Source organism: Eublepharis macularius, chromosome 1, assembly GCF_028583425.1.
Source record: "Eublepharis macularius isolate TG4126 chromosome 1, MPM_Emac_v1.0, whole genome shotgun sequence".
NCBI lineage: Eukaryota > Metazoa > Chordata > Lepidosauria > Squamata > Eublepharidae > Eublepharis > Eublepharis macularius.
The window spans coordinates 192,283,825-192,296,270 of NC_072790.1; the positions used below are offsets into that span (position 1 = coordinate 192,283,825).

A 12,446-nucleotide genomic window follows, 5' to 3' on the forward strand; every position below is an offset into this window, starting at 1 on the left:
CCTCACACCTAGATTACTTCTCTTACACCACTTTCTGCCCTGCCTCCGCACCTCACACACTCAATTGTTGTGTGAGGCCAGCCTGCCTAAGGAGGCCTCTAGCCACGAATCCCTCTTTTCCACACCGTTGCTATTCCCTACCGGGAGAACTTCTGAACCACCTTCAAAGTGGCGTCCCTCCGCGGCCGCTAGCCCGTCCCCTAGGTGCTCTCCCCCTTCCACATCAAGGTCACCGCAGACCTTCAAGGCGCCACGCCCGGCGCTCCCCACCTACCACCCAAAAGAAATTCAGCCCCCCGAACTCCACGCTCCATTAGCTCCGCGCACGTCTATTCATGTGCTCCCACCCCTCCCTCTCGCTTCCAAATTTAGTCAGGAATAGAAGAGCAGGTAAAAGAAACGGCCGTGGACCGCCAGCACGCGCTTCCCAAGCTCTTCTCGAAGACGACAGCTGCCGGCTTTCGCATGCGTAAAGCAAACCCCTCGGCTGATGCTTGAGCCTGGTTTCTCAGCCAATGAGGAGCGTGAAAGGACGCGCGCGCGGCCGTCATCCAATGACAGGAAGAAGAGCTTCGCTCTGGTTCAGGAAACCGGCGGAAAGGGGGGGGGTGTCCTTCTTGTACGCGCGCACACTCCCCCGTTATTTGCTCGGGTAGACTTGTGGCGTCAGATCTTTCCTCTCGCCTTTCTCTGCCGGCGGATGTATCGGCTCGGCTCTAATTCTCTGATGTTGTTCTCGACGCTGCTTTCTCGTCGCGTGCATGTGCCCTTGATGCAACTGATGATCCTGCAAATCAGGTCCACATGATAACCAAGACTAACGAAAATAACAAAAACCGCTGCGGACTCTTTTGAATTCTTCAGAACGTTCTCTTTGGGTTCCGGAGAACTAGAAATCACATGACTTCCTTTTTGGGGATTTTGCTGAGGACAAACGCAAACAGCTACTTTTGTCTACTTTTGTTTGGGACGATACGCATCCCAAAGGATCGGCGTTTCCCTGAGTGCTTCGTTTTGCGTCCATTGTAATTACACCATGTTCACATCGTTGCCACTGTTAGATGTTTACAGACCTGGGCTAGCTATTATGCAAAATGCAAAAGTTGCATTCTCAAACTCTTTTTTAAAACAGAAAGGAAATAGAAATACTTCATCCTCCCACCGGGCACCGATATGATTTCACCTTGTTCTCTTAAAAGCTCATTTCAAAATCACGCTTCTGTTTTCCCTTGGTGGGAAGAACAGCTGTTTCAGGGATTATCTATGTTTGGAAAGAATCGGTTAATCTGTCCCGCCCCATGTACTGTAGTGGTAGCGATAGCTGACTTGTGGTGACCCCTGGTGAGGTTTTCATGGCGAGAGACTAACAGGTGGTTTGCCATTGCCTACCACTGCAATCCTGGACTTCATTGGAGGTCCTCCATCCAATTACTAACCAAGGCCGGCCCTGTTTAGTTTCTGAGATCTGACGAGATTGGCCTTGCCTGGGCTATCCAGGTCAGGGTACTGTGGTTTTAATATAATTTTAAAACATCTTGTATTTGATCCTTAAGAATAACATTAACAATCCTTCATTTTTTTTTGTTCAGTGAAATCATGATTAGAATTTTCCTGATGGTTCATTTCTCTGATGCTTAGAAAACAAAAAATAACAGAACCTGTCTATGTAGTCAAGGACTGTTGAGTCCTGCTGATGGTATGACACTGAAGATTTTATAAGAGTGAGTGTTAAGTCATCCTGAAGGGCAGTATATAAATCAAATATTATGTTATGTTATGTTATTATAATCAATATTCAATAGAGATATTGGTCTGTAGGAAGAGACTACAGTAAAATCCTTGTTGAGTTTAATTTTTTCCACTATTTTGCCTTCAGTGCACAATTTGGGTTTCTCCTGTTTAGATGCTCATTAATGACTTTTTGTGATGGTCTTACTGGAATGTATTTATTTATTAATCTATTTATATTTTACTTCATTTATATCCTACCTTTTTGGGGGGACCCAAAGTGGCTTACATCACTGTCCTCCATTTTGTACTTACAACAACCCTAGGAGGTAGGTTAGGCTTTGAGGCTGTGACTTTCCTATGGTCACCCAGCCAGCTTCCATAGCAGAGTGGGGATCCAAAATCTGAGTGTCTCAAATCATAGTCCAGGGGTCCCCAACCTTTTTGAGCTTGTGGGCATATTTGGAATTCTAACACATTGTGGAGGAGACACCCACAAAATAGCTGCCAAAAATGGCTGCTGCAGCTTACCTTCAGTCACACAGTGGAGCAGCTTCTGTCAAGCAATGTTTTTAAAAATCTGCACAGCCAACCGAAACTCCAATGGCCAATCAGAAGCCATGCTTGGTGAAAACCCTACCCACTTTCAAAAACACTGGGTAGGCACCAGTAAAGATGTTAGCAGGTGCAATGGTGCCCACAGGCACCATGTTGGGGACTCCTGTTCTAGTCCAACACCATAACCACTACACCACACTGGTTTTCTTTAAATGTTTTATGATACTGCTTTCCTATCTTTTATTTGGAAACAAAAATCATATAAAGCTTTCAGGTTCTCTAGAATTCTCATCAGGCTGAATGTTTAAATAGAAACTAAGAAAAGAGGGCACTGAAAAATGTTATAGACATAACCAAGGCCTTTCGTGCAATCCTAAGCAAAGTTACATTCATCTAAGCCCATTGACTTCAGTTGACTTAGCATTATTAGGGTTGCCAACTCTGGTCTGGGAAACTACTAGAGATCTGGGAGCAGAGCCTAGTGAGGTGGAATTTAGTGAGAGGAAGGAGCTCAGCACTGATATAATGCCAGCAAGTCCACCCTCTGAAGCTGCCATTTCCTCCAGAGAAACTTCTCTGTAATCTAGAAATCAGTTGTAATTCCGGAAGAACTGCAGGCCCCACTCTGCTTGGATTCTGTTATGGGAGGCCTTACTTGAATGACAAAAGCCTCTCTTCCCAGACTACGCATTAAGACAAGGGTAGGTTTCATAAAAGGAAGTGTTATGACAACAGGAAAGGGGCTGTAAGAACTTGCTGTGTGTGCAGAGGGTCCCAGGTTTATTTTTTGGCATCTCTGGCTAAATGATTTCAGGTTATAGGTATTGGGAAAGCCCCTGATCCCCACAGCTGCTTGGTAAGGTGACGGGGGGTGGGGGGGAATACATCAAAATATCTGCAGGAGCAATGGTTTGATGTCCCTTCTGATGTGAACCTGGAAGTGATATTCACTAGAAAAGCCACAGAGTTTCTGGTAAATCATAGTGTGTCACCTTTTCATTGTTCCTCTTGCACACATGCACCCAGGGCGCTGTGATGATGTCACTTCCGAGAAGTGGCATCATCACACAGGTCCAGGAGCATGCATGCACTTCACAGCGGGCCAATTTGGGCCCCAAATGTTTTGGGCCCAAATTGGCCTGCTGTGAAAAATGGGAGCATGCCCAAGAGGCCTGTTCCCCCATTCCCCCCCCCGCCAGCCAGGTGACTGATGATGGGGGGCGGAGGGGGGGAGCGGGGGGGGAATTCCCTGCCCCCACTGGTGGACCTGGGATCCCTAGTCCCAAAAGTGATGATACAACATTCCTCCAGTTGTATCTCCCCTGCCCTTGCCCCTGTGCTCATCTGAGCTCCTGAAGAGTCACTGCCAGTCAGAGAACATTACAATGAGTTAGACAGTCCAGTGTTCTGATGCTGTAGCCATTTGAATTGCCAGTTGCTAAGCACTTTAGAATCTCCAAAGTTTCTTGGAAAACAGTGTCTCTTCTCCAAGCTAGTAAAATTAACTCAGGACTCCTGTTTACAGCACTTCTTTTCTGGAAAGCACAGCACTGCAGGACTTAAGTATGTGTTATTTGAAGGTTGAGTATTCATCTCCAACTGCTTTGTATTAGGAAAAATATGGAGACTTTTTTTTAAAGGTAAGTGTTGTGTTCATTTAGGTCTACTGCAGTGACACTCAGTGGCACAGGAGTTACTAGTGGATCTTTGATGATTTGCTCTTCTGAGCACCATTCCCCAGGGTGGAACATGTCCCATATTTCAGGAAAATTGGCCAAGGCCGTTGCCTTGTGGGGCTTGTGGTTGGCAGGTGGTTTCCACCTTGATACAACCACCAATGTGTAAGCTGTGGGCCTAATGCCAGGAATGGAAGCAAACGGGTCTGTTTTTGGTTGATGATAATTGCAAATGCGGCTGTCCATGAGCCATGGTGTGAGTACTGTCAGGTTCTGCCCCGGGGCGCCGCTAGGCCGGGTGCACGTGCGGCTGATCTTGGCTCTGGGAGGTTGTCAGGGACAGCACATGTTCTTGCTGTGTGGAAGGAGGGGGGGTATACATTACCCTCGCTCCCTCTCAGTCCACTCGCAGGCTTGCTCAACCTGATGGAGTCCCGGCTGCCTCTCCTTACTTCTTGCCTTTCACAGCCTTCGGTCTCCTGGGCTCCTGCAGGCTCGATCTTCCTTCTCTCCTCCCTCATGCACACTCTTCCTCCTCCCAGCTCCTCTCTCACTCTACCAAACTCCCTCCTCCTCCTCCCTCTTCCTGCTCCTAACTCGTCACTCCACCTTGGAAGAGAACTTCCCTTATATCCCTTCTCCCATTTCCAGCTCCATCTGCCAACCACACTCCCAGCCCTCTAGCCATGGCTGTGGCTGTCCTAGGCAGCCACGCCTGTGATTGCTTCATTGGCTGCTCTGGACAGCCACACCTGCATCTTCTTTGTTGGCTGCCAAGCTTCCCCTGCTGAATGCCTAAGGCAGCCCCACCGGGGGCTGCTTTGCTCTCAGCCTCATCTGGCTCTTGTTAGCTCCTTCTAGCCTGCCTGCAGGTTGAGGTGTGGCCCTGTGCTGCCTTTGTTGCCTTCCCTCCACTACAGGTAAAGTTGCTGGCTGGCCTGCTGCTCACTGGCCGTTCCTGCGCCTTGTGTCCTCATTCCCCTTGTCTAGGCTCCTAGGCTCCCACCAGAGGGTGGGGCTAGCTGGCTTCCACCTGCTCCGTCTGACCCTGTGAGGCTTTGGTGCTTCTCTCCCTCCTTCTGTTGCTGTCAGGTTTTGGACCAGGGTGTCAGTTAGGGTGGCTGGGTAGCTGTCTCTTGGCTGTCTCCCATCCCCTCCTTCTGGTAAGTCCGGGGGCTGAGCCTCAGACCCCAGACATACCTCCCCCCTTGACTCTGGCTTGTGGGGGTTGGGGTCAGCTTCAAACATATGGGGCATGAAGTCTGCATCTGCACGAGCAGCAGTGGGACTTCACATCCACATTTACTGACAGCCAGAAGAAGTGCTCAAGGATCTTCGCCTGGGGTCTTATGAGGCCCTAGGTGGCCTGCCCTGGCATGCTCGTGGGCAAAGCGAAGAACCTCAGCACGGTAGGCGTTGGGCACTAGAACCTGCTGGATCTTGCCTTGCCCATTCAGAGCTCTGGCAACCCTGACCCATACTCCTTGTTGCTTTTCGATCCATGGCACTCGCCCCGCTTTCCGCTCATCGCGCACCTGCCCTTCTTCCACTGCCACATCATCTTGTAGTGCCTTTAGGGACGCATCCCTCTCCTGCGCCCTGCAAAACTCAGGGTTGGACAACCAGGCTAGCGGGGCTTCCTCCTTTTGCCTGCGGCCCCCTTGGGCAGTGCTGGGCCCGGCGTCAGGGTCATCTGTGGAAAGAGGGGGGTATACATCACCCTCGCTCCCTCTCAGTCCACTTGCAGGCTTGCTCAACCTGACGGAGTCCCGGCTGCCTCTCCTTACTTCTTGCCTTCCACAGCCTCTGGGCTCCTGCAGGCTCAATCTTCCTTCTCTCCTCCCTCTTGCACACTCTTCCTCCTTCTAGCTCCTCTCTCACTCTACCAAACTCCATGCTCCTACACAATCTACATCTTTTTCCTTCTCTCTCTTCCTGCTCCTAACTCATCACCCCACCTTGAAAGAGAACTTCCCTTATATCCCTTCTCCCATTTCCAGCTCCATTTGCCAACCACACACCCCAGCCCTGTAGCCATGGCCGTGGCTGTCCTAGGTAGCCACACCTGTGGTTGCTGTTGGCTGCCGGGCTTCCTCCACTGAATGCCTAAGGCAGCTCCCACTGGGGGCTGCTTTGCTCCCAGCCTCATCTGGCTCTTGTTAGCTCCTTCTAGCCTGCCTGCAGGTTGAGGCGTGGCCCTATGCTGCCTTTCCTCCACTACAGGTAAGATTGCCAGGCAGCTTTCTGCTGGCTGGCCATTCCTGCGCCTTGTGCCTTCTTCTACCAGTGGGGTCCCCTCCTGGCTGTCCTCATTTCCCCTGTCCGGGCTCCGAGGCTCTCACCAGAGGGTGGGGCTGGCTGGCTTCCACCTGCTCCATCTGAGGCTTTGGCGCTTCTCCCCTCTGTTGCTGTTGGGTTTTGGACCAGGGTGTCAGTTGAGGTGGCTGGGTAGCTGTCTCCCGGCTGTCTCCCGTCCCCTCCTCCCGGTAAGTCCAGGGGCTGGGCCTCAGACCCCAGACAAATACCACTGTCCTAGTATACCGAAAGGGCTGCTTTCTCCTATTTGAACATGCCCATTGGCTGAAGTCTTCACTGGGGGCTGTTCTCCAAATTATCCCACCTTTTGGACATTAGTTCAGCGGCTACTGAAAAGAAAGCCTCTTATGTAATTGTGTCCCATGTATGGAACTTCTGAGGGATGTTCACCTGGTACCATCTTTGTTACCCATTACACACTAGAAAAAGTGTACATTCTCCTGAGCCATGAGTGATTAGATGCCCTCCACCCCTTGCTGCTATTTAACATAGGAAGAGTGCCACTGGATCCAACCACTCTAGTCCAGCAACCTATTTCACACAGCAGTCAACTAGCTGCCGTGAAGGGACAGCATACAGGGTATAGAGACCAAGGCCTTCCCCTGAAGTTGCCTCCTAGCATTGGTATTTGGAGGTTTCCTGTCTCTGAATCTTTATTCGCCATGGCTAATAACCATTGATTGACCTATCCTTCATGAATTTGTCTAACCCGTTTTAAAGCTTCAGGTTGTTAGCCATGTTGGTCTGCAGTAGAAGAGCAAGATTCAAGGCCAGTAGTACCTTAAAGAACAACTAGATTTCCCTGTTTAAAGCCATTCATGCTCATGGCCATTACTGCATCTATTGGAAGTGAATTCTACAATTTAATTAACTCATTTGAGTAAAGAAATATTTTCTTTTGTCTATCTACAACATATTGCCCATTAACTTCTTTGGGTGCCCTGAATTCTAATATTTTGGGAGAAGCTCTCTCGCTCGCTCGCTCTTGCTCTCACTCTCACTCTCTCAAGTATATTTTTATAAACCTCCATCATGTCCCCCACTTGTCTCTTTTCTAAACTGTCAAATCTCAGGCTCTTTAGCCTTAACTCACAGGAAAGGTGCTCCAACCCTTGAATCATCTTGGCTGCTCTCTTCTGTACTTTTTCCAGTTCTGCAATATCCTTTTTGAGATGACCAAACCTGTACCTGTACACAATATTCCAAATGAGGCCTTACCATATATCTATATAGAGGCATTACAAAATTGGCCTTTTTGTTTTCTAGTTTATTGTCCTGATAATTCCTTGCATGCTGTCACACACTGAATTGACATTTTCATCAAGCTTTCTTCTACAACTCCAAGATCTCTTTCATTCTCAGTCTCAGTCAGTTTAGACCCTATCGGCATATATTTAAAGTTAGAATTTTTCCTTCTAATGTGTATGACCTTTCACTTACCCATACTGAACTTAATTTGCCACATTGTTGTCCACTCATCCAATTTAAAGAGATGTTCCTGGAGAATCCACCTTGGTTTTCATCATCTTAAATAATTTGGTGAAATCCATAATTTGGCCACCACCCTGCTCACTTGACCACTAGTTCTGGGCTCCTACATTGGTAGTTTAATTCTGTTCAGTTTTGATTGAATAATGGTCTTGCAGTGGTGGGTTATTCTGGGATATTGTTTCAACCTGTTCTTTGGTTGTTTTCTGAGTACGGTGTTTTTGTATTGATTATGTATGGAGATTTTTTGCTACCTGTTTTATAACTCTTTGTCACTGATTGCTTGCTATTTTTGTTATTGGAATCCATGTTGAGTGCCATAGATTGGCAGAAAGGTGGCATAAGATCTCTGACAAGATAATATATGCTGCATACAAACAATAACTTTTTAGAGACCTGGGCTGTATCCATAAGATTACTGTGACAGGTGACATTTTCCACATTGTGCTACTGTCTTTGATGCAGCAGTGCAATATTCATTTATTAGATTTACTTTATAATCCATCTTCAAGGTGAATTACACAGTGTAAATCAATGTAATCAGTAGGATGAAACATTTAATAAACAATGTAATAGGATCAGGATTACACCATTCTGAAACAAAGCATAAAGTAATAGACATGATATATTTTACAATGCAGAAAATATAACATATACATATTTGTATATTGATTTTAGTTTTTGTTTTTATCGATTTTAATTGTTCACCGCCCAGAGCCCCTGGGGATGGGCGGTATATAAATTGAACAAACAAACAAACAAATAAATAAATAAATAAACAAACAAACAAACAAACAAACAAACAAACATGAGTACATAGTGCTACACATACAAAGGGGAACGAACTTGTTACAAAGATTACATTTTTGATGATATCCTTGTTTCTTGTGATGTATAGTTCTGTTAACCATAACAAAGTGAACCTTAGAGGATATTCAGTGCTAAATCCTTGGGATTCATAATTCCCTCACTACAGGGTTTGCTAGGAGGAAATGGAGTTAAATGACACAAAGAAATCTGGAGATGAGTTTTAAAACCTTCAAGTAACCCCATTAAAAAACATATACATATTGCATTTGGGATATATATCTATTCCAAGCAAAATTCCTGAAGTATCTTGGGGTAGAATAATTTTCACAATTTTTGTTTGTGGTGGCAGAAGGCATTATGTTTCACATGACTTGAAATTACATTATGATATGAGGCAGACTGTTTCTTTTGCATAGATTCACCCATTTCATTTTGAATAATTCACATTAGTATGGTTCCTCTACAAAATAATTTCTAATGTTTTGGATCTCTGATGCATTTGTTTACCCCAAGAACATATTTCTTTCTGGGGAGGGAAATACTTAACAGGTTATCAAGAAGAGTCATCCAGTTGTCAGAGCTCTTAAAATGGTTCCCTGGATCAGAGTTTTCTTAATAAATTCATGGTATATTTTTCAACCCCAAACATTCAATGGCACTGAGGTAACTATACCAAAATAATAGATTTCTAGTTGCTTTGGCTCCTGAGTGCTTTTTTGTTTATAAAAAGCAAACTGTAAATGTAAGTGGAAACTGGCTGTACTTTGGTGATGTTTATTACTGTTGAGATGACAGTGTTGTACAGGTACTTCTCTATGTATTTTACCAACAAAAGTTAATGGGTGGAAAACTTATTCTGGCCATAGAACCAGGGTTAAACCATTGTTACTTTAATTCCAATAACATTGTCGCATTGGTAGAAAGTCAGTTATGAATCCATTTTACCATCTTCAATTGTGAGTAGATCTTAGGTTTCATTCCACTGCAACCAGGCCTCTCTTCATTGTCTCTTCCACAGCAACCAGGCATCACTTTCCATCAGTGATGAAAAGCAATATATGAGACCTGCTTGACTATTTAAACAGGAATTTAGTTCACTGTAAGGAGAACACTAACTACAATGACCGCAGAGGATAAAAAACTCTTGTTAGAATATAATAAATTAAGGGAAACCAAGTGTTTGCTGGAAGGAAAAAGTGAAACGAGCTGGCTACGACCTCAGAGAAGACACTTTCCTCAGTCTAATCGCAGTTCAATAGAAAAAGTCAGAGAAGAGAAGCAAGAGTTTAACAGTGGCAGGACTTCCTGGATAACAATTAACCCTCCTCATCATAAGGAAAGGAGGCATTTTCCAGAAAGAAGTAAGTTCATATATATTACATTGTAAATTGAGCAACATAAGTCTGGAGTGTTTTTTAAAACTAAAAGTCATTTTCAGGGAGATAACTAAGCTGGAGCCAGCCTGATACTGGTGTCCCTCTCCCAGCCAGCCTCTGCTCTGTTTTTTTCTCTAATTCTCCCCCCCCCCTTCCTTCTCCTATCTTTCCATTCTGTCCTTGATGCAAGGCTGTTGAGGATTTTTGGCAGTCTCTTTCATTCTCAGACCCAGTCTCATTGGCTCCAGTTCAGAGTAATAGCTATGTTTAATGCTCACTGTTTAAAAATTAGAGAGGCTGGAATGTATGGTTGCAAATTCCATGTGGGAAATTCCTGGAGATCTAAGGATGGGTGTCTGGGGAGGGTAGAGGGATATACCATTCAGCCCACACTTCAAAACATCCGTTTTCTCCAGGGGATCTGATCTGCGTAGCCTGATCAGTTGTAATTCCTGGAGATCTCCAGGCCACTATTGGAGGTTAGAAGCCCTACTGGGACCCCCCAACCTGCTCGAAAGAGAATTGAAGTCTAGATGTATCCAGGTAAAAGGAGACCATTTGTCACTAGGCAATAGAGAAAAGAAGACTCAGCGTATAAACAGTTTCAGGCCAATAGTTGTGTTAATCTACAGTCCAACTAGATTGCCAAGGTATGAGCTTTTGAGAGTCAGAATCTTGAAAGTTCATACCTTGGAAATCTAGTTGGTCTTTAAGATGCTATTGGACCCCAATCTAGCACATAATTGGGGGAACGTTCTTTATATGATTTCACCTAATTCTATGGCTGAGAGCCTTGTTACTGCAAATAGTTACTTGGGACTGATGTCCAGTGAGCCCTGACTCAAATTAGCCACAAACTACATCTTTTGAAAATAATAATACAAGGCTAATAGCACCTGAGCGTAACGTTGCACCATCCAGTTTATTTTAGCCATTGCTCTCAATACAAGGGGAACGGATGAACTTATTTGTTCAGTTTCCTCATGGCTAAATTGTAGCCACGGCTGGCTCCATTATGTGGAGTAGTCTGTCTGCATGGGGGCTGACACTTGGCTATAAAATATAGTAGTAACATATTGACCAATCCTTTTTAAAAGAGTATTGTAAGGGTTACCAATGAAAACTGAAATTTCTATGCAAATGCTTACTACTAAGTAAAGAGTGAAATCAATAAGCCACATCCTTAAGGCCTGCTGTTGTGTGGTTTGTGTCCTTCTCCCCCTCCCATGAGCAACTGGTTTAGATTTGTAGTGTGGATTATGTGTTTTTCATAGTCATCACTACCGATCAAATCTTGGTCCCTCTGCAGATAACAAAAACTGCAGAATGAAGCCAGGCATAAGAAAGATGGAAACTTTTATATACTAGAGATGGGTGACCCCAAGGTATGCAGAAAATATAATATGCTTGCAAAAGGGGAGATAAAATCCCCCTCAAACAAGTAGATCAGGTGCTTGCACAGGCAGCCTTCCTTCTGCCCACAGATCTAGGCTGAATGGATCCAAACCCTTTGCTTCTTCATAAAGGACAAATCAGCAGACACTGATCTTGTTGTAGGGGGTGGGTAAGGAGAGGAGGTGTGAGACAGGTGCTCTACCCCACATCCCTCCCCAACAGAAATGTTATAGGGCTGTTGCTCCATTGGGCTGGACTGGTGGCCATGGAAGCACCAAAGCATCAAACTAGACATCCCTGTAGACCCACTAAGCTATACATCAAAGAACTGCTTTTAGAAGCTCCAAACCACATCTAAAATATTTCCCACATCAAGCTGGAAGTGTTGTTTCTTAGACTAAATTATTACTAAGAAAGTGTTTGCTTCTATTGTATTTTCAACTTTTTAAAAAAACTCTTGCAGATAACGCTATCTTTGGATGACCTGTCTTCAAATGCAGTGTTCTTTCTACTGAAGTGCTGGACATCCCATTGTTCTTTTAAAAATTAATTTTCATTGTAACTCTGAATATTAAAAATGCAATATTTTCAGTATATTTACATGAATGTTGGACCAGGAAAATGAATAACTAATAAAGTTAATTAACTGGAGTTATATACATTGTATAGCATTGATATTGCTATTTTCTAGTGCTTGAAATACTTTGGATTGGATCCCATAAAACATTCCCACTGATGGTAGGATTTCCATCAGCAGACCATGATCTTCTCATGCTTGGGCGGGAGGGGCAGGAGTAGCATTTTGGAGGGTATTTTGGGCTGCAGAAGGATGGGAGAGGTAAGGAAATCATCATTCCAACCTTGAGAACCAAGCCATTTGCTAAGTAATTTTTACAGCAGCTCTATAAAGTAGGTATTATTACTTCATATTACATATTTGGGAGAGGGTAGTAATAAGGCTAGGAGATGATGGCTTGCCTAAAACTACTGGACTGTTCATGGCAGTCATGGAGTTGAGAACCAAACACATCTTTCTAGCTCAATTTCTTATCCATGATGCCTTACTATCAAAGATCCACTGAGGTCATTTTAAGACCTG

General features: G+C 44.9%; 1 protein-coding gene across 1 annotated transcript; it reads left to right on the plus strand.

The window, feature by feature from the left end:
• The first annotated feature begins 9,696 nt into the window (after window positions 1-9,696).
• Window positions 9,697-11,830, plus strand: SPATA45 (spermatogenesis associated 45). Its single transcript, XM_055004008.1, has 2 exons — window positions 9,697-9,937; window positions 11,811-11,830. The coding sequence occupies exons 1-2, from the start codon at window positions 9,697-9,699 to the stop codon at window positions 11,828-11,830; spliced, it is 261 nt and encodes an 86-aa protein (XP_054859983.1).
• The last annotated feature ends 616 nt before the right edge of the window (window positions 11,831-12,446 follow it).